The sequence below is a fragment of the Paracoccidioides lutzii genome, assembly GCF_000150705.2.
Source record: "Paracoccidioides lutzii Pb01 unplaced genomic scaffold supercont2.6, whole genome shotgun sequence".
NCBI lineage: Eukaryota > Fungi > Ascomycota > Eurotiomycetes > Onygenales > Ajellomycetaceae > Paracoccidioides > Paracoccidioides lutzii.
The window spans coordinates 1,044,557-1,071,280 of NW_015440952.1; the positions used below are offsets into that span (position 1 = coordinate 1,044,557).

At 45.6% G+C, this 26,724-nt stretch overlaps 11 protein-coding genes and 1 non-coding gene across 12 annotated transcripts; 5 read left to right on the forward strand and 7 right to left on the reverse strand.

The window, feature by feature from the left end:
- Nucleotides 1–385: 385 nt before the first annotated feature.
- PAAG_02920 (hypothetical protein) lies at nt 386–2,097 on the reverse strand (the record flags this gene model as incomplete). The annotated part of the gene is made up of 5 exons (XM_002795398.2): nt 386–452; nt 514–825; nt 906–1,406; nt 1,523–1,610; nt 1,986–2,097. The coding sequence occupies 5 exons, from the start codon at nt 2,095–2,097 to the stop codon at nt 386–388; spliced, it is 1,080 nt and encodes a 359-aa protein (XP_002795444.1).
- An 847-nt stretch (nt 2,098–2,944) lies between these two features.
- Nucleotides 2,945–4,537, reverse strand: PAAG_02921 (elongation factor Tu; the record flags this gene model as incomplete). Its single annotated transcript, XM_002795399.2, has 5 exons — nt 2,945–3,132; nt 3,200–3,879; nt 3,950–4,212; nt 4,281–4,309; nt 4,372–4,537. The coding sequence occupies 5 exons, from the start codon at nt 4,535–4,537 to the stop codon at nt 2,945–2,947; spliced, it is 1,326 nt and encodes a 441-aa protein (XP_002795445.1).
- A 411-nt stretch (nt 4,538–4,948) lies between these two features.
- Nucleotides 4,949–5,758, reverse strand: PAAG_02922 (hypothetical protein; the record flags this gene model as incomplete). The annotated part of the gene is made up of 1 exon (XM_002795400.2): nt 4,949–5,758. One exon carries the CDS (start codon nt 5,756–5,758, stop codon nt 4,949–4,951), a length of 810 nt encoding a protein of 269 aa, XP_002795446.2.
- Nucleotides 5,759–6,398: 640 nt separating this feature from the next.
- On the forward strand, nt 6,399–8,206 carry PAAG_02923 (guanosine-diphosphatase; the record flags this gene model as incomplete). The annotated part of the gene is made up of 2 exons (XM_002795401.2): nt 6,399–8,032; nt 8,149–8,206. 2 exons carry the CDS (start codon nt 6,399–6,401, stop codon nt 8,204–8,206), a joined length of 1,692 nt encoding a protein of 563 aa, XP_002795447.1.
- Nucleotides 8,207–10,107: 1,901 nt separating this feature from the next.
- On the forward strand, nt 10,108–12,368 carry PAAG_02924 (asparagine synthase; the record flags this gene model as incomplete). The annotated part of the gene is made up of 3 exons (XM_002795402.1): nt 10,108–10,842; nt 10,894–11,149; nt 11,230–12,368. The coding sequence occupies 3 exons, from the start codon at nt 10,108–10,110 to the stop codon at nt 12,366–12,368; spliced, it is 2,130 nt and encodes a 709-aa protein (XP_002795448.1).
- A 432-nt stretch (nt 12,369–12,800) lies between these two features.
- PAAG_02925 (hypothetical protein) lies at nt 12,801–13,421 on the reverse strand (the record flags this gene model as incomplete). The annotated part of the gene is made up of 2 exons (XM_002795403.2): nt 12,801–13,086; nt 13,195–13,421. 2 exons carry the CDS (start codon nt 13,419–13,421, stop codon nt 12,801–12,803), a joined length of 513 nt encoding a protein of 170 aa, XP_002795449.2.
- A 650-nt stretch (nt 13,422–14,071) lies between these two features.
- PAAG_02926 (superoxide dismutase) lies at nt 14,072–14,881 on the forward strand (the record flags this gene model as incomplete). Its single annotated transcript, XM_002795404.2, has 3 exons — nt 14,072–14,116; nt 14,199–14,672; nt 14,759–14,881. 3 exons carry the CDS (start codon nt 14,072–14,074, stop codon nt 14,879–14,881), a joined length of 642 nt encoding a protein of 213 aa, XP_002795450.2.
- Nucleotides 14,882–18,963: 4,082 nt separating this feature from the next.
- On the forward strand, nt 18,964–19,048 carry PAAG_11574. The gene has a single exon. It is a non-coding gene; the product is annotated as a tRNA-Asp (tRNA).
- Nucleotides 19,049–19,447: 399 nt separating this feature from the next.
- PAAG_11575 (hypothetical protein) lies at nt 19,448–20,362 on the reverse strand (the record flags this gene model as incomplete). Its single annotated transcript, XM_002795406.2, has 3 exons — nt 19,448–19,773; nt 19,919–20,037; nt 20,112–20,362. The coding sequence occupies 3 exons, from the start codon at nt 20,360–20,362 to the stop codon at nt 19,448–19,450; spliced, it is 696 nt and encodes a 231-aa protein (XP_002795452.2).
- Nucleotides 20,363–20,366: 4 nt separating this feature from the next.
- PAAG_11576 (hypothetical protein) lies at nt 20,367–21,320 on the reverse strand (the record flags this gene model as incomplete). The annotated part of the gene is made up of 2 exons (XM_015847200.1): nt 20,367–20,870; nt 20,973–21,320. 2 exons carry the CDS (start codon nt 21,318–21,320, stop codon nt 20,367–20,369), a joined length of 852 nt encoding a protein of 283 aa, XP_015703224.1.
- A 1,112-nt stretch (nt 21,321–22,432) lies between these two features.
- On the reverse strand, nt 22,433–23,365 carry PAAG_02929 (hypothetical protein; the record flags this gene model as incomplete). The annotated part of the gene is made up of 2 exons (XM_002795407.1): nt 22,433–22,648; nt 22,781–23,365. 2 exons carry the CDS (start codon nt 23,363–23,365, stop codon nt 22,433–22,435), a joined length of 801 nt encoding a protein of 266 aa, XP_002795453.1.
- A 1,658-nt stretch (nt 23,366–25,023) lies between these two features.
- Nucleotides 25,024–25,866, forward strand: PAAG_02930 (translation initiation factor 4E; the record flags this gene model as incomplete). Its single annotated transcript, XM_002795408.1, has 2 exons — nt 25,024–25,468; nt 25,604–25,866. 2 exons carry the CDS (start codon nt 25,024–25,026, stop codon nt 25,864–25,866), a joined length of 708 nt encoding a protein of 235 aa, XP_002795454.1.
- Nucleotides 25,867–26,724: the final 858 nt, after the last annotated feature.

Genomic DNA, 26,724 nt, shown 5'->3' on the forward strand with positions numbered 1-26,724 from the left:
TTACGAAATGACTTGATTAACCCAGACATTAGTCTGTTTAACCTCACTGTCAAATCTGTTTAACCTCACTGTCAAATACACTGAGACAAAGTAAAACATATTGCATAATCCTATAATGATTTAATTTAACTGGTTGTTGAGTGGAAGCAATTCAGATTAAAATTCTGAAGAATATTCAGTTCATCAAAGATTGGCAGCACAATTTGATTGAGTGTTCAGCTAGTGAGTTTATTCCTCAGAAAGCTCTGAGATGAAGTCTTACATGAAAATATATCATCAGATCAATGTACTTTTTCAGAACTTGCTGATGGTACAATTGAGATAACTTTTCCAAAAGGAAATTCATCAAACAAAATAGAAGTGAAATGAAATGAAAATAAATGGCTTAAAGAGAGTCAAATAGTTCATTCATAACCCTTGCGACAATCTTCTCTTCTATAACTGCACCAAATCTAAACAACTCTGTTAGCAAAAAAAATATAAATAAATAAATAATAAAATATTGACACGTACCCATAACACCGCACATTACCTATCAAATCTTTGCCCAATTTGCGCACATGTTCCGGCTTGAGCTTATGGAAGTGCTGATGCTGCTTAACCCGCATCCAGATCTGGACCGGCGTGAGCTCGCCATCTAGCCGCAGGGACGAAGAGAGGTTGAATAGTCGATCAAGTTCTTTTGCAGGAATCTGCCACGAGGTGTAGTCATTTAGAAGGGGAGGGGCTCCGGTGAGCATGGGTGCTAGTACGGTCATTGCGTGGCCGGTTGCTTCTTCGAAGTAGTCGGGAACGTGGACGTGGTATAGGCAACATCGTTCCATGCTGCGTGGTTTGGCACAAGCATGGTTAGCTACCGCGGGGCAAAAAAGGAAAGGGATGAACTGGATATAAGGGAAGCTTACAATAGCACGAAATCTACCCCGACTTGGGTCGCATCAAGGCCGTATGGATGAGTAAGTACCTGGGCAGGCTGAGGAGAGGTCCTCGAATTGAATTCGGCGGGTGGTGATAGATATTGTTGGATGATTTCGGGGGGAGTTGGAGAGGTCCTATCAACGACCACCGAAACTATTGGGTGTATCCCATCCGGCCCATCGGGGACGCCAAATCCGCGCGGAAACACCGCCAACGGGTGAGCAGGATCATCATTCATCGACACCTGAAGCCGTTGTCCATAACCCGGGCTACCGATAACGGAAACAGTGGCCATGGGGTTATGGGACATCCACAGCTTTTCCAATCCAGGATATGGTATCCCATGGTCAAGCATGATGTCCCTGAGGATGCTATTTTCCTCGACTACCTGATAGGTCTCGGTTTGAACAGATGTTGTTTCATCGCGAAGACGGAGAAGCTCCTGTTCAAGGGACTTTATGTACTTCTCCTTCCTCTCGCGATAGTTCCTGAACAATTTGTATATCTGTCAGCATTTCCGGCGGGTAGGTTACCCACATGTATTCAGTTCTATATAAAAGAGGAGCACGGGCCTCCCAGCGGGATCACTATGAGGTAAACTTACCGCTGCGCCCGCCTGACCTGTTCCCGTCGTCGAGAGTGGGCGGATTTTGCTTGGTCGTCTTGTTCATTGGGCGCCTCCCCCGCCGGTTCTATAAACAACCACTTAGCAAGGGAAATAACGAAGACATTAAACCTTATCTTCGAAGAGTATGTATTTATATAGCTGAAGATAGGGTTGGTTCATTATTTCAGGAAACGCGTGGGACGCTGGGCAAGAAACACGATGGCAATAACAGTGATGACAATTGGTTATCTCACTTTCCGACAGCGTCCGAAAGCCTCCAATAAGGGTATAGGGGCCACCGACGAAATCAGAAATGAATGGGGAGAGATATTCATGCCAGGGTGGAAGATAAATCTGACGCAAGCTAATAGAGATTCGCAGGACTATTCGAAAAGAAGCATGGGTACGTAAACTGGACAGGTTCCTCCCCCCTCGATTGCAGTCTGCATATATCTCTCACCTTCACTATCATCAAAGAGCTTGTCGTCGCCTCCTTGCCGGAGGGCCTCGAGAACAGCATGGTAGGGATTGGGCGGGCCACACAGGTGGTTGTTCGCCAGGGGATCCGACATTTATTGACAAATCTTTTCACGCAGTAGTTATCCATAGATTACTACATGGGTTCCAAAGCCCGTTGCATGTAGTGAGATTAAAATGTTTCCTCATCATCAGCAGCTTGACCATGATGGGGTTGTCGCTTGTTGGGGCTAGTGTGGCGGATTTTACCCAAGAGATCTTGACTGTTGATTCCAAATCTCGCGATGATTTAAGCTCACTGGCCGAAAATTAGAGTTCTAGTCGAGTTAGTGATGATCTAGATCAACGGAGATTGTTCAATTCAGAGCGATTTCCTTCTGTCGGATATATTTTCTCGAACTTTCGTCACATGTCAGAAACCTCTACATGTGAATTTCGTTTTCTGTCCTGTTTATGTGTTGTTCCTAGTAGTCAGTCACTGGGAGAAGAGATACATATGTTCCATTGACCAGTCCATTTGACACCACTGGATAGAAGCTTTGCATTGTGCCATACTATCTATCAACTGGAGGCCCCAGTGAACGGGTGATTTCTGAAGAGTGTGGCTGAAAACAAAGTTTCACGTGGGGCAGCCAGAAAAACAGTAGCAATAAGCGTAGGACAAAGCCTATCAGGAGGGAGTCGAGAGAGGCCATATCGTTGTTGTTTACATGGATGAACACTCTGAGAGATTAAAAATAAAAATACAAAACATAAAAAAGAAGGCAAGGATAGAAGCATCTAATGAAACACAATACTTGGAAATAAAGAGAAATTATACACATGTTGACTCCAGAGATGTTGAGTTTTGCCGGCCCTTTTTTCCCCAAAATCCTCGCTTTACACAGATGTCAAAAAGTTCATGAATCTCTAACACAATGCTGTACCGCGTAGATTATCGATCTAATCCTCGAGGACACGGGTTACGAGCCCAGTAGCGACAGTCCGACCTCCCTCACGAATATTGAATCGCTGTCCAGCCTCAGCGGCCACCGGGCGGTGTGACTTCAGGACCATTTCAACATTGTCACCGGGCATGACCATTTTGCTTTCGTCGTCTCCATCAGGCCAGCTGAGTTCAGCAGCCTCATCTGTGTCAATTAGTTAATGGGAGGATCGGGCTATACATATAGGAATATAGTGAAAGAATGAACGTACCAGCTGTGCGGATGAACATTTGAGGACGATAGTTCTGACCGAAGCCAGTGCGGCGACCACCCTCAGCCTCAGTCAGAACGTACATCGACACCAAGAATTTGTTATGTGCTTTGACGCTTCCGGGAACTGCAACGACCATACCACGGCGGATATCCTCACGCTTAACACCGCGCAACAAGAGGCCAGAGTTGTCCCCGGCTCTGGACTCGTCGCAAGACTTCTTGAAGGTTTCGATATCAGTCACCTTGGTCAGGATTGTGGGAACACCACCGCCAATAATTTCAACATCGGAGTCCTTCTTGAGGATACCACGCTCAACACGGCCGGAGGCAACGGTTCCTCGTCCAGAGATAGAGAACACCTCCTCAATAGACATCAGGAAGGGCTTGTCGGTATCACGCTGTGGCGTAGGGATCCAAGTATCCACAGCCTCAAGTAATTCATCAATTTTCTGCTCTCCCAACTCGGGCTGACGGCCCTCCATAGCACAGAGCGCAGAACCAAAGATGATAGGGGTCTCCTCACCCTCGAACCCATATGTGGTCAGGAGCTCTCTCATCTCCAATTCGACAAGCTCCAACATCTCCTTATCCTCTACAGCATCGACCTTGTTGACAAAAACAACGATTTTCTGCACACCGACTTGTCTGGCAAGGAGCAGATGCTCGCGTGTTTGAGGCCTGATACCAACATCAGCACAATCTTTTCTATTTGCTTTAAATTTTTTCATCAGTCTTGCAAAATCCCTACATTTGGCCGTCAGAGGCAGCAACAACGACGATAGCACCATCCATGTTCGCAGCACCAGTGATCATGTTCTTGATATAATCAGCGTGTCCGGGACAGTCAACGTGGGCGTAATGTCGTTTGTCGGTCGAATATTCGATGTGAGAGGTAGAGATGGTGATACCACGCTTCCGCTCCTCAGGAGCCTTATCAATCGCCCCATATTCCAGGAAGTTTGCCAATCCCTTCTCTGCTTGACGTTTGGTGATGGCGGCCGTCAATGTAGTCTTTTGCCGGGTTTCATGGATTAGAATACGAATAATAGAGAAAATAAATTGAAAAGTAGAAATCGAACCTTTCCGTGATCGACATGGCCAATGGTACCTATATATTATTAGAATTGATTAAAGATCCACGGTAAAGCCCCAAAAATGAAGATTACCCACCGACGTTAACGTGAGGCTTCGTTCTCTCGAAAACGGTCGCCATGCCTCTGAAGGCTATGCGGTCTTGAAGGAGGGCATGGTGAATCGGGTTGACACCTCGGGGTCTTTGCAGAGCAAGTCTGCTAGTCCGCAGCAGGGCGTTGACCGATCTTGAAATATTAGACATCTTGACAGTCCTTCAATGGAGCAGTTTTCGTGTAATTGACAAGAATCTATGAACAGTCGCTGTCAGCTCGAAATACTTTTTGTTAGATCAAAAGTTGAACCCAAAAGTTTTCAGTTACTAGTGATTAGTCATCATCATATCCTCAGCCAATAGCGTGTGGTTCAAGCAGACAATTGAACATCCCAACAGCCAAAAGTCTGGCATGACGAGAAGGAGAATGGGGATTCCGTGGATTCAATGGATTTAATGTATCCAGCATTTACATCCATTATAAAGTTGGGTAATTTTGGCGTATTTCTTATAGTTGGCTCAAGGGGCGTCAAACCCGCTTATACTGTCCAGCCGTTGTGAGATATTGAAAGAGTCTATTAAACAAAATAATATACACGTCTCTGTCCCTTCGAGAGACCATCACGGCTTCTTCAACTTCTCAGCATGTATCGTAAGCCGTCCCAGTAGGGTCCCCTCCATCTTCTTAGTCTCCACAGCGCCCATCTCTGCAAGTTGCTCTTTTATCGTCTTAACAAGCTCACGAGCCTTCTCTGGGGTCGGAAGCTTCTTTTTCCTCCGATCCTTCTGCAGCAATATGAATTCAACCTTCTTTCCCTTCTCAATATATGTCTCAACCATCTTCATTCGATGCGAGAGGTCATGGCCATCAATGCCCCAGTTCAGCTCGACCTGCTTTAGCGCGTGGTTTGGGTCTTTGGGGGTTTTTAATTTTGCTTGTAATTTCTGCTGCAGTAGTCCTTTGCTAGTAATCCTGCAAATGGCTGGGCGCTCAGCGGTTTCGGGGGCGACTTGGAGAAGGACGTTTACGAAACGGTCGAAAGTGTGCAATGCAGCGGCAACTGACATCGGCTCCCCGAGCGATCCATCCTCGTTCACAATCTGCACTCTCTCTGCGTGAATGTTCTCGTCTTTTATGAGTCCATTGTGGTCCTTGACCCCTTTGCCACCCGTGCTACCCTTGTTGTTTCCCTGTGGTCCGTAATTTTTTTGAAGATTGACTGGTTCGGGTCGCCTAAGCATTTGTGTCTCCGGTCTCGAAGCGACAGGTTGTGGCCGCACGGGCTGGAAGCGATAGCATCTTGTCTGCCTCCACACAATCTGACGTTCCGCAAATAGTATAGATTGTGACTCTATTGACGACAGGAATATTTGGCGAAGAGTCTGCGGAATTCCGACAAGAGCTCGAACATGATTCATGGTCTTTGCCATCAGGGGAATGCCGTCCCACGAAGATGGGTTTGGGAGGTGAATTGCAATTGCACCTTTAACTAGAACAAGGACCCTGCGACCAGAAAAAAATATTAGACATGAAAGTAGTTAACGCCCACAAAAAATTAAAAATTGAAAGCTATCCTGCCTTACCAGCCACTTCCCACTACTCCCAAGGAAAGCTGTAGGTAACTTTTAGTCCTCCGTATTACTCACATCCATGAGAATAGTTATCTAACTACCCTATGTATGGGTTCAGCTAAGTAGTTACTCTGTACAGTCGCGTGGAAGTCCAAACCAACCCAAAAAATTAAGCTTGGTTCAGCCACCTCTTGGCAACTTCGCATCTATCCATATCGCACTTTTTCTTCTTCATCCCGGTCAACCCCTTTTCATCACCAATATCCAGGTGCTTGTGTGCTTCATGTCAACTATTTCATCTGATGCTCATTCCTCTCTGGCTTAGCGATCTTCCTGGTGGAGTGCTTGTGATCAGACTGAATCTATGACCCACTTTCAGGTCTACCGCTCGTTAAACTTGTTCTTCTTTTCCATCTCTACGGGACTTCGGCAGCATTTCCCCCCCCCCCCCCCTGTTTCTGCTGATTCCATTCTCGAAGTGTGATTCACATTCGCTCGCATGCCAACTGGAGTAAATTCTCGTAATCGTGTTGGAATTTGGTCCTATTTGCCCTTCGGCTCAAACCCTAGGCGCCGTTCCATCTCCATCCCAACGAAGTCTGTCCGCGATCCATTCGAGAAGGCTGATAGGCATTCGCGGGATCCATTTCGGAGTACCACGACTCTGACGTTCCGGAACATATTCATGGTTTTCGCCATGACCCAAAGTCAGAGAACTAGGTATTTTAAGACGTGGGGGGTTATTGCAATTTTATTGCTCTTTCTTTACGTCCTGCTCCCGTCAGGTACCTCAGTCCCTGCGACGATCAATACCGCCGTCTCCTCCACGAAATGCACGAAGCCATATGATTCCTCAAAACCCCTGATCCAATATGCGTTGATGATCGATGCCGGAAGTACTGGCTCCCGAATTCACGTATACCGGTTTAACAATTGTGGGCACACACCAGAACTTGAAAATGAGGACTTCAAAATGACAGAGAAGAAGAAAGGTGGTGCAGGGTTAAGTGCTTACGCAAATGACCCAGAGGCAGCTGCAAAGAGCTTGGATCCATTGATGGAGGTTGCGCTGAAAGCGGTCCCGAAAGAGTATCAGTCCTGCTCCCCAGTGGCAGTAAAGGCGACTGCGGGTCTGAGATTTCTAGGCCAGGAAACTAGCGATAAGATCTTGGAGGCGGTGAGGGATCGCCTAGAAACAGTATACCCATTCCCCGTCGTTTCGAAGGAACGAGGTGGTGTTGAAATAATGGATGGCAAATATGAAGGAGTCTACGCTTGGATCACCACCAACTATCTGCTTGGAAACATCGGTACAAAGGAGCGCATTCCGACTGCTGCAGTTTTTGATCTTGGAGGAGGATCGACCCAAATTGTTTTCGAGCCCACATTCAAGAGCGTGAATGGAGCACCGCCAGAACAATTGGCCGAAGGTGCTCACAAATTTACTCTGAATTTCGGCGGCCGAGACTTCGCCCTATACCAACACTCCCACCTAGGATACGGACTCATGAAGGCGAGAGAAACAATCCACCAAGCCGTCGTGGAAGCTAAACACGAATCTAGCCCAAATGATCAAAGCTGGCTTTCTAAGCCACTGGTGAATCCATGCCTCAGCGCTGGGATGAATCTGAAGGTGAACGTAACTCTCGGGGAGAACCACCCTCTCGGTAAGGTCGTCGAGGTCAATATGACAGGGCCGAAAGACATATCTTCCGCCGCCCAATGTCGAGGAATTTCAGACAAAATTCTCAAGAAAGATTCGGAATGCAAAATGGCTCCTTGCTCCTTCAACGGTGTTCATCAGCCCCCTCTCCAGAAGACTTTCGCCCAGGAAGATCTGTATATCATGTCATATTTCTATGACCGCACAGCTCCTCTCGGGATGCCGGAATCTTTCACGCTACGAGACTTACAAGACTTGACATCTACTGTTTGCTCGGGATATGGTAGCTGGGGTGTTTTTGAGAGTATCAAGGACGCCCTCAGTGAGCTTCTGGACCGTCCGGAACACTGTTTGGATCTTTCATTCATGCTCTCTCTTCTACACACCGGATACGATCTTCCGCTTTCTCGCCAAGTTAAAATTGCGAAGAAAATCAAAGGCAACGAGCTTGGTTGGTGCTTGGGTGCAAGGTACGCCACATTTTTACTCACACTTCTATACACCCCTAGTTGCTTCTATTTTCCCTCTCTTTTCATTCCTCCTTTAAACCAGCTATTGCAAAACTCAGGCTAACATGGTGGAATAGTTTGCCCCTTCTCAATAAGGAATCAGGCTGGCAGTGCCGTGTCAAGGAGGTGTCATAAATTTCATCAATAGATTTAGACATTATATGATTATAATGAACTTTCCCCCTCTTCTCACACAACCACCTCATCTCTTCTATTATAAATTTTGTTTCTGTCCACTTTCGGTGGACCTTTGTGACATGATAATGTTCTGAAGAATAATCTTTCCTTTCCCCTTTCTGCCTTCCCCTGTTTTTAGTTTGATTCTGAATGAACCATATCGAATCGTTTCTGTACCTTGCACCTTGACACGTGGATGTTTGCTGGGATTCGGTCATAATGTTGGGTTTTCTTTCTGTGGATTGTTTTTTTTTTTTTTTTTGCTTCCTGCATTTTCACTCCTCACTTGGCATCTTACGTGTACTAAGATTTCAATTCCGTTTGAACTTGTTGGGTTGTAAGTATATATCCAGTTGCAGCTCGAGCATTTCTTTTCATAAATTATGTAATAGTTAATATTTACATTTTGGGGTGCATATCCCCTTTTACTCCTAACGTGGGCAGAACTTGAAACCTATTCCCAAGTTTTACGTTCAAGTTCAGGTTCAGGATAAATGGCAGCAGGGAAACCTACAGATCCAGACAAACTAGTGAGCATCAATTTTAACTGCGCCGGACTGTCCTGGGATTTTATACCAGATACTAATCACCGATTTACTAATTCAGAACTACTTACTTAGTCTAGTCAGAAAGGTGGGCATCCCAAGTCGGAATTAACCCCGATCGACGTTTTTATTTATTCAAGAAAGATAAATTTGCACCGTCCAGCACCAGCTTGAAGCTATCATACAACGCTATAAGCCTTGATTCGTCTATCTTCTCCGTCACAACCAGAGGGATTACTTTCGCTTCCTTTATCTGTCCGCTCGACGTAACTTTCTCAATCAGCTGCGCAAAGCTATGTGAGCTGAAATGTAACATGACCGCAAAGGGACAGCATATGTTTGCCCTTATTCGGGACGCTAAATATGATCCTGCTGATAAAAACATAAAGGATGATGCGTGTATCTACATATCTAGCCATGCGCATCACCAACATGAACCTCGCAGCTGAAAGGGATGCTAGCAAGACAAAAGAAACACAAGCATAAGCGTATATTTGTCCGTGGAGGGGCAGATAGCGCCTCATTCAATGTCATTGGTAGGTGGCTCGATTGAGGATGATCTTTGAACGTGTCTTTTTCGATGGCTAATTTTCTTCTCCAGAGTATTATATTACTCGGCTTTATGCAATCAAGGATCATGGATAGTGTTACATATAGTTTATGGATCCTTTGAGTACATAAATGTCTCCTCTGTAAGCTCGACGCTATGAGGTCAGCGGGGTGATATCTCGAGCTTAAGAATGCTCAGGCCTTCCATGCATAAACTCTAACCACAATGCTATTCAATCCTTCTTTTGAGCTAACGTGACACAAAAAAGCAAATACTCCCAAGTTCTGTACACCCCGTTCACACATACCGTCCAAAATATACCCGTTGTGTAGCGGGCTCAAATCCGGTATCGGGATCCCGGACGTTCGGGATATCGCGCTTTATTATTCACTTCCACAAATGACAACGTGCTTTGCAAAGCGGACACTTTATCGGACAGTTTTTAAACAGTTGAATGACACCTCGGCTATACCAACGACAAAGCATGTGCCTGTTGACTGCTCAATAGCGGTAACTGGCCAGTGAGGGCGCGTATGCCTCCGAAAGATGAAGCTGTCGTGCATCGTCGTTACATGTACTATATATTTGTGTTCAATCCATTGAAACACCCCCTCCCCGCAATTGATTTGTGTCACTTGCCGAGTAAAAAGCCATAGTAATCTTTTTATTATTATCATTAATTTTGGAAAATCCTTCATCCAAGTTCTGTTTTATCGAGGGTATCAGTACAAAGCAGAATATCATTTCCAGAAGAAGTTTACAAAATGTGTGGCATTACGGCAAGTATTGCTCTACCCTTGGTTTGTCACAATGGGACTCCCACCGATTACGTCGAAAACCCGGATGATGCATCACTCGTTGACAAACTTCGAGCCTCTATTGAGAAGATAAATTACCGTGGGCCGGACGAGTCGGGTATCTGGGTCAACCCCAATGGCAGTGTTGGTCTTGGCCATTGCCGTCTTTCCATAAACGATCTCTCACCCTCTGGCTCCCAACCTCTTTCAAGTGATGATGGACAAATCCACGCTGTTGTCAATGGCGAGCTCTACGATTATGACCGCTTGAGAGTGTTATGTTCTGTCGTCCACGGCTACGAATTCCATGGCGAAAGTGACAGCGAGCTAGTCTTAGCACTCTATAAAATTTATGGAGCTCCTAAGTTTCTCAATCACCTGCGTGGCGAATTCGCATTTGTTCTATATGACAGCCGCGAGGGACACAACAAAGTGATCGCAGTGAGAGATAGGTTTGGTATTAAGCCGCTGTTTTGGACGATCGTTGGCAATAGAATTCTACTTGCAGCTGAGGCGAAGGCATTTTTGCCTTTGGGGTGGAAGCCGGAGTGGGATATTGGGTCCATTATAGAATGCGGTTGGATGGCTGACGACAGAACGCTATTCAAAGGCGTGAGCAAATTGCGTCCAGGACACTTGATGGAAATCTCTGAGAAGGGAATTGAGATTCAGAAGTACTGGGATGCGGAATATGCAGATAAGGTAAATACTTTGTGTCGAAAATGGCCAATTAATGATGCTGACAATATACAGGCCAAAGTAGACCCTCGAACCATCGATGAGATGATAATCGGTGTCCGTGAACGACTCGTCGAATCGATTCGATTGCGACTCCGTGCAGACGTTCCTGTTGGCGTATATCTCTCAGGTGGCATCGACTCATCTGCTGTAGCGGGAATTGTGACACAGCTTGCAAGAAAATATCACGTCAAAATCGGCAACCAAAAAGCAACCCGAGTGGCGTGCTTTAGTGTGCAGTTTCCAGAGAAGTCTGGCTTTAATGAATCAAGTAAGGAAGAATATGAAAACCAGAGAGTAAAGGAAGGCACCTATCAATTTTATTTACTGCTGATACACACATACACATAGATATTGCCGATCGGACGGCCAAATGGCTGGGGGTCGAAGCAATTAAAATGGACGTTGACGAGGCCACATTGGCAAAGCATTTTGCAGACGCATCATATCACTGTGAGCACGACAACCACGATCTCAACTACGTAGCCAAGTTTGCACTGTCCACACTCCCACAAGAGAATGGAGTGAAGGTTGTCTTGACAGGTGAAGGTTCCGATGAGATCTTTGCCGGATACCCATATTTCCCACAGGACTACCTCCTGGAACCGGACCTGTCACAGCCAGACTCTCCGCTTATTCCATCCAATGAGCTGCGAGAGGATCTGCAAAAGGATGCTGTCGCCGGATTGAGGAACGTTTTCCGTATAGTTGGAGCTGGCCAGTATGGTGCGGATGAGGACAAGGAATGTTTTGCAGATGCAAATGGCACAGCAATTTCTAACGCCCTAAGGTTCTCGCAGCCACCCGCAGAGATCTTTGCATCATGGTTGCATGAAACCAACATGGTATTTGATAGTAGGGCAGCTCTTATGGCGTCCCAGTCTCCTGAAGTCCTAGCCAAGATCCGCTCTAGCTGGCATCCACTGCACACGTCACTCTACCTCTGGAGCAAAAGTTCCCTACCCAACGTTCTCCTTTCGTCTCTGGGGGACCGCACGGAAATGGCCCACAGTGTGGAAGGGCGTACGCCATTCCTTGACCACCATCTTGTTGAATATGTTAACCGCCTTCCCCCCAGCGTTAAGATTGCGTATGCGCCTGAAGCTATGAACAGTCAGGACCAGGGGCCACTTTGGAAGCTAGCTGGAAGGGCGCTACAGGCGATGACTGAGAAATGGATCCTACGTGAAGCTGTTCGACCGTATATCACGGACGAGTTGTACCAAAGGAAAAAGTTCCCGTTCTTAGCGCCATCACGGTGGCCCGAAAAAGGCCCATTACACCTCATGTTTGAAAAGCTTTTGACACGCGAGGCGGTTGAAAGTCTGGGTTTTGTAGACTACGATGTAGTCGAGGAAATGCTGGGGCGAGCATTTGGTGTCCATGAGGATAACAAAGCGTTCCGCACAGTGTTGTGTGTCGGTTCGTGGGTAATCCTGGGACAACGACTTGGCGTCAAGAAAGCGGAGAAAGCGGACTTCATTCGCTAAGAACATCGGAGGTTGCGCTCTTTGTGAACGTTTCAGAGAGTATTTCAACCAAGCTTTGCGCTAATTGAATAAGCTATTTAAGATTTAAACCAATGAAAGCCCGTATATAATACTCTCTAACCTCTACACCCCTGAATGTTAATCCTGGTCTGTTGAAACACGGAGAGGGGGAGAGAGAGTATTATTAACTATTTTGCCTACCGGTGAGCCAAATAACTTCCCATAATGCTCCGTATTGGAAAAATAAAAAAGTGAACCGCGAATGAGAATGAGGCTCAAACAACGCCGTCTAATGCAAGCCGCCCGCAAACTAAATGCCAGAAAGTCTCTTTTTTTCAAGTCCAGCTGGAGACTCTAATTAAAAAACAGGTGCATATTCACTCAACAACCTGGTGTGGTAATTCCCGCCCCCGCATAACTATCCGCTGCTGATCAGTTCCACCCAATAACCCCCTCTGCCACTCTCATTCCCGTCGCATCAACAATCGACATTCGCCGCCCTATCACACCCGTCTCACAGGAGTCAAGTCGCAGCACCTGTGTGCGGCTGCGTCCATGTTCACTGTTATGATGGCCAGTGACGAGAGTCATGCTTGCTTGAGCCGTCGCTGGCTGTGAATTTCCAAATCCTTTAAGTGGAGTTAGATTTCGCAGTGGGAAGCGGTGAAGGGGAGGGAGTGCGTCGCGGGATTTCGAGGGAGTCAGGTCGCCATCCGGGCTGGGGAAGAGGTTGGTGTTAGCCAATGTATGTGGTGTAACTATGCATATGCATATGCATATGTATCGATCGGCCATGGGTGAAGTGATGCGTTATTAGACTACTAACTGAATCTCAACCCAATATGCTCGGATGGCTTCGACGGGGGACCGTTGAGCCTGCTCTTGCTCCCCCTGTTTTACTACTGGCTTGCTGATGTACAAATGGATGCCTCCGGTCCCGGCCGCCGTATGATTTTCATGCAAAGTGACCCGATAGCCGGCTGTGGAGCTGTTGCTTCCAGATTTGCTTCCAGATTTGCTCTCTACCGTGGTTATGGGATGAAGGAATGCCATGGCACCTCCCTGGCTGGTCCTTGAGGAAAATTCGTTGCACATATTTCTCTTTGCTAATCGATATAGTTTTCTCTCGTAGAAGGATGCTAAAACATTAATATGAATGAATGAACGAGCGAACGAATGAATGAATGAGTAAATGAATGAAGATGTATAAATTTTCGTGTTCGCAGTCAAGTTGAATGCGAGAATTCCTTGATTAAAGACTTGGATCATTTCCGGTAGCTCAGATGGCAGGACATGGGATGATTTACCAGAGTATATATAATATACACCTCGATTTCTCCCCTGCCCTCTCTCTAGGGGATTACATTTTACAAGAGAACCGCCGTTGGAAGGGGATTTTTGCATATTAAGAAGATTTGAGCAAGTTTCCGAACTCTATCTCAGATCGATGGGGCGGAGTGGGAGCAGATTATCCATTCATGCGAAGATGATTTATAAGCTTGGCGGGTAATGGTTACGTCTTCTTTTACGGTTTTTGTAGTTAACGATCTTGCTTGCTCTCCTCGAGCAATGGTATTATTGTATATAGTTTGTCCAAGATGTTATGCCATTGCTCAAAGTATTTCATCCATCGGCCCATCAATAATAGTTTTAGGCGGGGCTCCTCCAGGTTCTACAGAAACATATCGACTGCACAGCCAACAATGAGCCAAACATTCTCGCTTCCCAGCCTCCCATACGCGTACAATGTAAGTAAGGATCTTTCCCTTCGCATGCTTTCCCTTTCTTTCCCAGCTGAACAAGATGCCCAAACTGTTCCCCCGGTTCTAGGCCCTTGAACCCGCCATTTCGGCACAGATCTTGGAGCTTCATCATGGCAAGCACCATAACACGTATGTGACAAACCTCAACAAAGCTCTTCAAGATCAGGCTGCTGCAGCAAAGGCGGGTAATCTCCCGGTCCAAGTTAATCTGCAACCGATCATTAATTTCAATGCTGGCGGCCATATCAACCACTCACTCTACTGGGTAAGCCTCGCACCCACCGGAGCTCCAGAAACGAAGATTGAGGCCGCGCCAAAATTATGGGAAGCTATTCGGAGGCAGTGGGGAGACGAGAGTGCATTCCGTCGCAAATTCAACGAGGCCCTATTGGGCATTCGGGGCAGTGGATGGGGATGGCTGGTTCGCCAGGGGAACCAAGGACCGTTGGCTATTACCACGACGCAGGATCAGGATATCGTTGGGAAGGACCAGATACCTATTTTTGTAGTAGATATGTGGGAACATGCGTATTATTTGCAGGTAAGGCCGCCCTTTTGGACATCACTCTCCTCCGTTCCTGGTTCCGCTTTCATGCTGACATCGATCTGTTCCGTTGGCGCATGTAGTATCTGAACGGGAAAGCCGCCTATGTCGAGAATGTGTGGTCAATCATCAACTGGCAAACCGCAGAGGATAGATATCTTGGAGGAAGTGCCGATGCCTTCAAATTCCTCAAGGCGGCAATGTAGTTGACATGGCGGTAATCGAACGTGGGCGATATTCCTTTTTGATATCTGGTTCAACGCATTTGGCATTGTTGATGGCGAAAAGGAAGTGAAAACAGGACTCGATCGGAGAAGATTTGGAAATCTTAACTTAGCCCTTTTGGAGGAGTACAAGTAAAGCAGGAAATAAACTAATGATGCAGCAGGGTATACTCTTAAAACAACAACAATAACACATAAAAAAAAAAGGGATAAATAAATTTTAAATTAAAAAAATTAAAAAAAAAAAAAGAGTGGTTGCTGCTGTGCACCTTCAGGACAAGTCGAACTCGGTTCCACGCAGTTGAGCGGCAAAACGCGCAAAAAGCGAAGTCAGGCCGAGAAGCCTGAAATGGTATATACGACATGCATTATTGTAGCTTACTTCGCTGGGGGATGGAGCCTCGAAGGTAATTTTACCGACCGAAGGAGATTAAATATGAACTAACAACTATTGGTTTGGTTGGTTACTCATAGAGATAGATCTGAATGCCTTCTGTCAACACCGCTTCCAGCTCTCGAGAAAATCTTGTCAATGCCTTTTCCATAGTTAATTAAGTACGGCAAGTGGAGTGTAGCTACCCACCCAGTTAATCGTTAAAATAACTTGCTGTATAATAGCTTATGCCCAATGTCTCCTTTCAGCGAACTGGGAGATGGAGGGCCATGGCTGGCTCTCTCCTCGCCTGAACCAGGGAGTCAACTGATCGGTGATAGAGGGAGTCCTTGCTGGATAGCCCGGCACCCGCTGGAGTGTCTCTCGGCGGTCACACATCTCTTCTGAAAAGCAAATAACTAACTATATATCTTGGAGAGAAGTTGGGCCGGGACTCCAAAGTGTGTTCAACTACACCGTTATTCGAATTCGTATGCAACCTCAGCTGAGCTCTCTTGTGTGTTAACTAGTTACACTTCTCTCCAACTGTTTATCAATTCAGCACAGAGCTCTCAGGCCATGGTAAGCCTCCCCCCTTGAGAGCATCACTTGTCATCTCGAGCATACCTCACCCCGATCGCGCTATTCTTGGTTGCTTTTGTTGGGAATGCTGCAGTTCCCAGGAAGCAGCGGGGTATTTTCTTTCAACGTCGACGTCGACGTCGATGCCAGATGGCTTCGGCAGACAACACATGTCACATCTTCCCTTATCTTGGAAGATTTTTGATCGAGAAATGTTGGGGCCTGTTATTCTCTTTTAGGCCCCCCTTTCTTGATGAGATCATGATTGGATTGGACATTTTCCTTCGAACAAAAATGTTTAGTTCGTCCAGTTGAAGCGCATCCACCGCCAGTCGGGGATAGAGACATTTGTATACAGGCGAGATGGAGGCTCCTGTTGTGTCACTCGTACGTCGTTTGAGACAGTTTCGGACCGCGACGCCAAGCTCGCGCGCATAGTGCCTCCTTGTTTATTCGACGATTCGTAACTGTCGAAAGGTGTATTACCGTATGCCAATGATCGACTGGGGTGGATTTCAAATTTGCTAGAGTGCTATCAAGTCTTCTCTGTTTGGATATGCTCGAGGTCTTCATATCCGAAGAGCCATTAAATATATATATATATATTTCTCTATCCTCCGCCGCCGCGCAAAGAAGCGCAAGAAACGTTTGATAATGTCTGACTCTTGTCTACGTAGGCTTTTGAGGCTATGCGAGAGGCCTCTATGTAGCCTTTTAAAGAACCATCTTGGGCAAACCAACTTAAAAAGGTATGACACCATCTGTTTCAAGGGGACATGCTCCTGCTCCTGCTTACAATTTATGATAGCACCTTTGTATAAACAAAACCTAGTTACCCACCCCAAAGCGTGACTTTGGAACCGCTGTTTATATGAGATCAATGACTCTCGAGAATAGAATTCCACAGAAGCTTCCATTGTTAATGAAGAGTTGCTGAGCCTCCACAAATACTTTTCACTCTCTTTACCATGGATTGAGGCAAGAAAATACATTGGCGTATAGTTTGATCGGTTTAATCGTAAGAGACCATTTTGCTTAGCTGTTCAATCCTGCTTCAATTTTTTAGTTTTTTATGGTGAAAAGGCCCAATAGTGTTTTACTCTGCGCTAAGGACCCACATGATTCTTCCCTTCGTTACCGACAGATCTATGTCGCATTCTCAGACGCATTATATAGGTTTTCTCTTGCCGTGTTTCATGCCAGCTTACGTCTATGATGCTTTAATCCTGACTGGACTCCGCTTGTACGGCTCCACGCTTTCAATGACTGTTGTACGGATTGCCATTCGGCTTGTACTTCGCGAAGAGGATCTCCCAGGCTTACATTAGAATCTCGAATTGAAGCGCATACACTTCATATGGTGGAGAATTTGACCCGGACATCAGCACCGCGAGCAATACACGTTTTGGCTACCCAACGTTTTTCTTCCCTTCTTTATGACTCGCGTTCCTGGTTGCCCAATTGGCCAAAAGCTAGACATAATGACTGATTGAACAGATGGAATAGGTAGTAGCTGATCTAAACATTATATTTTCGAACTCCGGAAGTTCCCAAAATATAAATTTAAAAAATAATAATAATAAATAAAATAAGACATCAGATTTCAAATCTGTAATTCAATGGGTGGTAGGTTTCTAGATTGGTGGATACCAGAGAGCCAGCAGAGGAGCTACGCTTTTCAACCGAATCGGAAATTCAATAAATACCTAACGGATCCTTTCGGTGACGAAACGAAACTCGCAAATGCGCGCCTGTTTCCCACGACGTTCATCATGGACATTGGATTTTACCAATGGAGACCTGAGGCAGGGGAATATTCTTGCCGAAAATGGCAAAGATAACTGGAAGCGTGGACTGGGAAAATGCCGGTTGGTTTCCAGAGTATTGGGAATATACAAAGGCTCATTGCCAATTTAGTCAGTCTTTCATCATATGGCGGATGATTTTTAACTACTATCATTAATACTGCTCACACAGACATTTCTGAGAGATGATCAATGAATGACTACATGTCGACGAGACTCATGGGGAATGGGAACCCCCACCCGACAGTTTGTATTCAATCTTCCAACCACCTTCACGGTTTGTTGCGTGATAACAGTAGGGGATAAAAATGCCCCAATGAAAGCCAGGAGCGGATCCGCGGTTGCTGAGAACAACGCAAATCGAGTGAGTGGTTTTCATGCTGCGCCGCGATATCTTCCTTTGATGTAGCCATGTTTGCTAGAGGATGGATCGCTAAGCTGTATTAGCTTGGATTGGACGTTGGTGTTCTGACTTGTGATTCGAGTCCGGTTTGGAAAAACTGCATCGATCGAGGATATATAAGGGACAGAAAAGGAACGGCTTATAAGGGGTTGATATCTTCGGGATTTTCTTGCAGCTAAAGCTGTCCCGTGGATTGTACTGAGGAACAATAAACCGTTGAATAGTGGACACGAGGCCTTATATATCTTCGAGAGAGAATGGTAAATTGGTGCTATCATTCGGGGAAGCGACTACCCATTTTTTGTATGCTGAAACTAGTCAGTGTAGAGCATGAGGTTAGTTACCCCGCAGAACCTGTGCCGCACACGATCTCATTGAATTCTTCGAAGTGGCCCGCCGGAAGGTTTCCTCCCGTGCATCCGATATTGACACGGAACGAAGGGTTGGTCAATTCTGCAAGCCGGCCGGGATTTCCAATCCATCATGGGTTGATAGCGGTTTATCCAGCCAGACCACATTAATCTTGATCGTGATATGAGCGCACTTGTCGCCTTGGTGAAACAACACGGCGTTGATGAAAAAAAAAAAAAAAAACGAAAAACGAGAAATTCTCCCATGTTTTCAACTAAAAACAAGAGGATGTCAAAGTTAAAATTGCTTCCCTTGATTGATCTCCCGCCTCAGAAATGCTTTCCTAAGCAATGCTGCATTTCATGTAGACGTAGTTTCTAGGGAGCAATGTTGCTAGGAGTTAATTAGGGGTTAGGATTAGGGGTTGTTTAGGGTGTCAATTAGGGCCAGAAAAACGTTGAAGTTTGAGGGGTTGAACCCATAAAAAGTTGATTAGTTACCAAGTTAATAGAAATGAAACAGTGGCGCACAGTCCCCCGTCAAAAGACTGTCCTCGATGGTCTAGTGGTCATGATTTCCGCTTGTCATTTACATTTCAAGCGCGGGAGACCAGGGTTCGATTCCCTGTCGGGGAGTTTTTTTTTCTTTTTCTTTCCCAACAATTGGTTGCTATAACCACTTGAACAATTTGTGCTGGGATATTTTGGCTTATTTTCCCTCTATGTCCTTAATTTGACGTTAACGTTTATGGTAGCATGTTGAAACCATACCTACATTCAGATTTTATACATTAAAACGGGTAACTAAACATAGGAAAAAAAAAAAAAAAAAAAAAAAAAAAAAAAAAAAAAGAGCAGGATAATCCAGTGAAAATGCGGGCAAGTAAATAAAACAACAATAGTGCAACTATAAATTGTAGAACAGAAAATTTTTGCTTATTCGTCAACTTTTCGTCTTCTAACTAAATACCACAGAAACGCAAAAGCCCTAGCCTTGCCAACTCCCCAAACCGGGTGGGTACGTTGGCTCCTGGTTTAAACCCCCGTATTCCTGAAATTCGCAAGCGCCTCCTCCAGCACTTGCTTATTCTTCGGTACAAAGCGCACCTTATATATTTTAGGGATAGCCACCAAACTGGTTGGATCCGAGTTGCCATGAATAGGGTGCCAGTCGATTTTGTCATACGCCTCGATGCGAAAGCTGTTGATCATGCGGATGAAGGTCAGATACAGCTCGCGATTAGCAATTAGAGAACCGGCACACATCCGATAGCCTACTCCATACGTGAAAATTGGGGCGTCGGGCTTTTCGAACCAGCGCTCAGGGCGGAATACTTCAGGATCAGTCCATACATCGGAATCTGTGTTTCGCCGGAGAGGGAGGGGTTTGTAAATTAGCTTCAATGGTTTTTTTTTTTTTTTTTTTGCTTCTTGTTGTTGTTGTTGTTGGGAAATGGGTTTGGGGCTTCATCAGAATCTGTGATACGATACGAGAGGCTGGCTTACCCATGTTGCAAGCCCAGGCGTTGAGAAAGAAGACGGCCCCTTTGGGAATGAGTTTTCTTTCGTAAGCAATATCATTTATGGTTGTTCGAGGAAGGGCGAGGCGGAGGACGGTATAGTATCTATAGGCGTAGGATAGCAAAAAATCAGCGATGAATAAACTTGGTGTAGAAAACTGATGCCGGCGGGGCAATACCTTAAAAGCTCCCTGACGAGGGCGACAATATATTGGCAGCCTTGGTCATCTGACGCCGGACAGAGAGGCACATCCTCTGGGTGCATCTCCTTGATTGCAGCCGTTGCCTTTTCCTGAATATCAGGCCGATTAGCGAGAAGGGCAATACTCCAGGCCATTAGAGCGGTCAGGGTATCCAAGCCTCCAGACAACATGGTCAAGCTGATAGAAGTGAGTTCTATGTCGTTCAATACAGCTTCTTTATCAAGCATGATACTAGCCTGGATGCACGGTTGGTGTGAATTTTTCGCCATACGCTCCTTTCAACCCGCAGTCCAGATATGCCAGATATTTGTCTCGACGATCTCGCATCTCCGCCGCCATCTTGGAGCCACGACTGAAAGGATTCAAACGTAAAAACGGAATATAATCCTGCAGGTTACCAGTTGTACTTCTGGTCTTGCTAATAGCCTCCTCAACTTCGGTGATCTCCTGAAAAAGCTCTTCCTCTTGGGATGTCATTCTGGTTCCCCAGTTAAGAGTTAAGGCCAAACTTAGGCTGAGGCGTTGAATTGCAGGCATGGGATCCACTGGGGTTTTCCCGGAGTCACCATATTTAAGTAACTCGGACACGAAATCCTTGGTCTCAAGGTCCAGATGACCAACGTATGATTGAACAGATGGTCTGTTCAGTGCAGAAGCAGCACCTTTTCTTCGACGTTTCAGGGATTCGTTGCAAGGGGACGTCCCTATTGTAGTCCCGGCAGTATTTGACACAATCTGTAAGATATAAGCTGCCTGAAATTATGATTCTAGCATTGTTGGCCAAGGCAAGGAATGGAATAACAAAGTATGATATTCATCTATCTCTCCTCACCTTACCTTGTGAAATGTATAAAACTCAGGTCTGGAGCTCAAAGCCTGCGCATTTTGCCCGAACAATACCTTTGCCGCCGCAGCTGAGTTGACAACTATAACTGGTATATTCCCTAGCTGTATCTGATAGACGCCTCCATATTGCTTTGCCCACTGACGATATTTTTCTGCCGCATTAAACCTAATGGCTGCCAAGTTCCCTATTATTGGAAGTCCCCTGGGCCCATTAAATCCTGGCACACGGGCTGCTGAGCGGACAAATTCATTGGCCACGAGGTAAATAATTGGGGATCGAGAAGGCCGAGAATGCGATGGCCGTGCTTGTTGAGAGAGTGCGGAGGGTATCGATGGCATATGTGAATATCTCCAAAATTGCCATTTTGACGGGTATCTCAAGAGGTTCCAGATTTCCTTGATTTCCACCGGGTTTCCCCCCAGATTTCAACTTCCCTTTCTTCTTTTCATTTCTCTGGTGAGCCGAGACTTGTCGTCCGCTCTATATACAGAAAGAATACCTATACCGAAAAAGGGAACGGGCGCTGTCGAGAGGGAGAAGCGGGGGAATGGAATAGTTCCGTCTGTTCGCCGGAAAAGAGTGCTTACCAGCCATCGGATCCAGCCAGTAAGAAGAGTATAACTCTCGTTGATGCTGTCACTGAGGAAACGTGGAGATATCAACGAGGAATACCCAGCAAGCTTGGGGCAGGTTGGATGGGTCCCCTGGCACCGCGGCTATTTTGCAATTCCGCCCCAAGGAAGACTTCCGCATTTTCCCACAAAGGAAAAAAAGAGCAAGAAATAAAATAAAATAAAAATAAAAATTGTTGGCGTTTTCAAGTCACTGGTTCCCAGCACCTATATAAATGGAAAGAATGATACGTGCATGCATATTCAAAATTCGGTGCCAATCAATGGTCAACAAAAAATGACAAGTCCATTACACAACGCCATGTCATGTGTGGTGGTGAATGCGGGTTTTGGCAGCACGCTGATGCCACAAGTCGACAAGACTTGTTGCGCTATCCATAGAGAATGCAGGATAAGTATTTGATCTGGTCAGATCACTGACATCAATCGTGGGGCGGTGCTAACCGTAGTAAGTTACATTTCATGTTGACGCGGGAAGAATGAGACATGGTGGATTGTGCCGAATCAGGCCAAAGGGTCTCAGATATTGGAACATTGAACGAAGCAAGGAGATAAGAGAGCCAGCGATCTCTAGTATTATTCAACCCCACGCTCTGCAGGATTTTCCGCAGTACATTAGGAGAACATCGGGGTATAGAGTAGCTTCAGAGCTAGCAATGTTAATCAACGGACGATAAACAGTTTCAAATACAGTATTGTCACGGCCAAATCGTTTGGGCCAAACGAAGACAGGATTATAGTCGCTGTCAAATGACGGAACCATTGGGCTATAAAAGCCAAAGATGACTCGTTTGTCGTGCGCAAAATAGAACAAATTATCAGGACGGAAGCTCTTCTATGGTTGGCCGTTTCATATCAGGTTTGTTCCCCATGAGTTTGTTCAATACATTCGTGTTATTTCGTGGCTTTGGTTGATGTTCCCTTGAGGATCGTGAGTTGTTGTCTCCATCAGTTGATACGGGACTTTCACTGTCGGTGTTGGTATCGGAGGTAGTGGCATCTGCTTGCTCTTCCAGAACACCTAGGCCAAGGTTCTTTAGGAGATATGAGAGCGTTAGCGGAACTTCAGCAATAACTCCATATTTTACACGACTTGGGAAGAGGAGAAATCCTTAAGAGCTGGAGAAAACATAGTAATGGCAGGTGGTGGTTGAAAGAAAACACACCATCTCGATATACTCGCCGTCAACCTCAGCATCCTCATTGTGATCAAGCTCCACACGAGCAACATTTCCCGCAGCAATCTCTTTTTCCAAGTCTTTGTTTGCAGCTTTCAATTCAGGGAGAAAGGAAGCCAGTTTATTTCGCAGTGAGGAATTATTAAATCGACGTATTGTCGGTTTGGAGCGAGGCTCGAGTCGTGGAAGGAAAACGATGTTGCTGGCTGTGGATCTATTTACGTTGCCATGGCTTTCTGATTCAGAATCACGACCTGATGAGGACGAGGATGACGTAGATGATACGGTTTCCCCGTCAGAAGAAGTTTCATCATTGAATTGTTCTCGGATCGGAGCGTGATACCGATGGGTTAAAGCTTGAAGGACGGTCCCGTTACCGTCGCCTTCACCACTAGAATCGCTGCCCCAACTGGACTCATCACACGAGGTACCATTTGTGGAATCACAGTTTGTAGAAGTTGTTTCGAATTTGGATCGTTTTGGCCGGGAGCCTCCTGGCTGGAATGCTTCATCATGCTCATGCTCGTCCTCAAAGAACCGCTTCTTAGTCGGTGTAGCGACACCGCTAGCCATTATTGGTGGGCGGGTCTAGAGATCAAACGCATAGAGACATGGGAAATCTTCTTGTTGATCTTGATCTGCAGTAGCAGTGAAAGGAGTTCGATTTTGACGCTCTTTTAAATCTTGTATATCAAAAAAGGTTTGGACGTTGTTTATCATAAAAGGCACGTGAAGATAACAGATAACTAGTAAAACTTACCGACTTGACAATAGCAAACCCTAAACCCTAACTACAACGGGCCCAAAGCAGTAATTCTTGACGTTTGGAATTTGATCGAGTTTCTCAGTCAGGGTTAAATCTCCTTTCACCTCTTGTTTCTCGGAGTTTCACAAAGATTGGATCTGACGGGTGCTAGCGTTTATGATTCGCCAGCTAATGCTACAGCCTAAGAATCCCGTCACACCAAACACGCCCCTCGATCGGGCCTCGCAGGCCATCACGTGGGGCTTCTCCAGTATGACGGCTCTATGACCTCCGTAGAGAATCCAGCAACAGACAGATCATGTTCAGCGTGATAACGGACTGCAGCTTGCTGAATTTCCACAGATCAATGCAACTGTTGAGCTGATCAGTGTGTTTGGTGCCCTCGTCGTTGTATGTGGGCTTGCACGTTGATGCAAAACATAACTACCACGGCTCCCTGAAAAATCAGTCTCTAGCTCGGTAGCGACCGCACTACTCAATAGGCGCACTGCTATTGAGGACTCGAAGAAAGGTATACGACTCCTGTTTCTTGTGCTGTTTTCAAGGCAGAGCGCGAAATTACCTTCAGGCCCTCGTTATGTTAGGGAATCTCCTTCGAAGTTTTAGTATTTTCTGCTTTAGGATCTGTTTATTTCTTTGATAACTAGCTGTATGAAATTTGTTGACAGATCACTTCATCTTCCACATAGTTACCTAGTTAAATATCTCATCTCTTCCTTGGAACCTCTGCTGCCTTCCGCCTCCCTGCGAAACAAATGGTTTCGGTGGACAGACTACAAGTTTTACCCTGAGCCCACTCATTTTTCCATTACTTTATGAACGAGTATACATGTTTATTTTCCCCAATCATGATCTTGAGCGCCAATTGTGGCCCGTTTGATATTTTGTTATTTCTTCCATAACTCCTTCAAACCCGACCAAAAGTCTAGGTTAAAGCGGTTGTACAATTCCTTTGTTTACGACGGAATCGTCACTTACGTACCCTTTTCGGCCGGTCCTTATTTGTCGCCTTGAATTATTTATTTGGATACTGCCGAGATATGTTGCATTAACATGCCTTTCACATACAGAGGATTAGGATCTCTCGAATATCATTGATAAAGCAATACATTCTCCCACACGCCACAAGCTGGTCCTTCCGGTCCTGTTTGACACAATATCGGGTTTCGAAAATCCATAGCATAATAAACCAGCTACTACCCCGGCTAATTTGTGGGAGAAACGTGAACCCAATTTTTTGCCCTTTTTGTTTTTGCTAGGAGATTTTCTGGGTCTTTTCCATTAAATACTGTGGTGTGGCTCCCAGAGCGAGCGGTCCTTCAACTACAATCGACCAGTTATTCTTCTTCTCTCTTTACTTCAGTTCAACCAATCCGGCATACCTTTTTATCGCAAAAAGTGACAAGGTCCAAAACCAGAAAAGAAGAGTGTCCGTGATCTTTGCTCTCTGTCTTCCCCTGCCAAAATGAACATCCCCAAAAACTTAGGTACCAACGCAGAGCCGGTGGCGAAGGATGGAAGTAGCATAACCCCCCCTATATCCCGAAAGACCCTGCACCAGAAAATCCTAGGAAAGCTACGACCACTGCCCTTCCAGTACCACTGGACAGTCTGGTACGAGAAACACTCAAAATCGGCAAATTACGACGAGAGATTATTTGTTCTTCACGAAGACGTCGCGGATATTGGTACTTTTTACCGAGTTTACAATAATTACCCCTGGGATAAAGTGAAGCTGCGAGACACAGTTCATATTTTCCGCAAGGGCACCAAACCTGTATGGGAGGATCCAGAGAACTTCAAAGGCGGGTGCTGGACATTCCGCGTGCCGAAAGCGAAAAGCCAGGCTTTTTTCCATGAAATTGCGATCCTCTGCATGGCTAATGAGTTCCAAGCTGCGCTTGAAGCTGGTACGTATAAAAGCACCTTCATTCCTGTGCCCTCTATTTGTGATCTATAGTGCATCCTCCCGTATAAGAAATCGAGATGAAAGAAAAGAACAGAGGACCTTCTCCCCAAAAAATCCATATCCTGACAAAGCGTAGAGCACGATCACGTTCTCGGAGTCTCCACCTCCGTGCGATTTAATTCGCATCTAATCTCCATATGGAACAAGTCTGGATCGAATTCCAAAGCTATCAAAGCACTCGAAGATACAATCATAAAACGACTATCCCCAGATTTAAGGCCGTCATCCACACAGTCGTACTTTTACAAACGCCACGACGAGCACGAGGGCTACAAAGCCGCGCTAGAGACACAGGATGGCTCCACGGGCAATAGCGAAGATAAAACGGAGTCATGGTAGGAAAGGGATCTTGTTATCATTGATTCGTGGGGCCAACATGATCTGAAATGTGGAGGAGGGCTTAGATGAATGTACGTGGGAGGGTATTGATGAAATTTTTATATTTATTGTTACTTAAACCAACTTTAGTTTTCTCTTCTTTATTATGCCATTTAAGAGGGCTGTATATGTCTAAACAGATGATGATTTTCCTTATCTGGGCTCTCGACAATGATTAGAAACTCCGTTGACTCTCTCTTCTCCTTTATTATTCGGCTCCTGCTTCCTGGCTTTATCCTCTCGAAGAACAACAAGGGCATTATTGTTCCACAGTAACGAATAATAGAAATCAGAACACATGGAGTTTCTTTTCCTCGGGCTCCCTTGCTTTTTCCGTACCATATCCCCTATAGAGTTGGCCGGTATTTATGGAGCTCGCTAAGTTAGGCAATTCCCTGTTAAATTTCACTTCCCAACTCCGTTCCATATATTTCCATATTCACTTTGTTGGCTTCAAATATTATAGGGCAATATATCTATGTACCAATGGAATTTCGGATGTATTCAGAGTCTATTCCGAGGCGCATAGAGATTTGGCAATTGTAGAGAGCGAAGATCTGTTGCCTTCTCCACTGTCATCAAGGATGGAGAAGGCTTCTGGAAGTCAACAGAATAATGGTAAACGGCAACTGTTGTTAGACACAGCTTTGTTATGATGATGAAGAGTTAAAGCTCTGGCGTCTCCTTTATCCCAATAACAATATCCCAATAACCATACACGTTCACTCGAAGAGTCAAAAACACATGGAAAAAACAATATCTCCGTCAGTCCCCATCCCCGTCCCCAACTCTAAGCAGTATCCATAATCCATACACGAA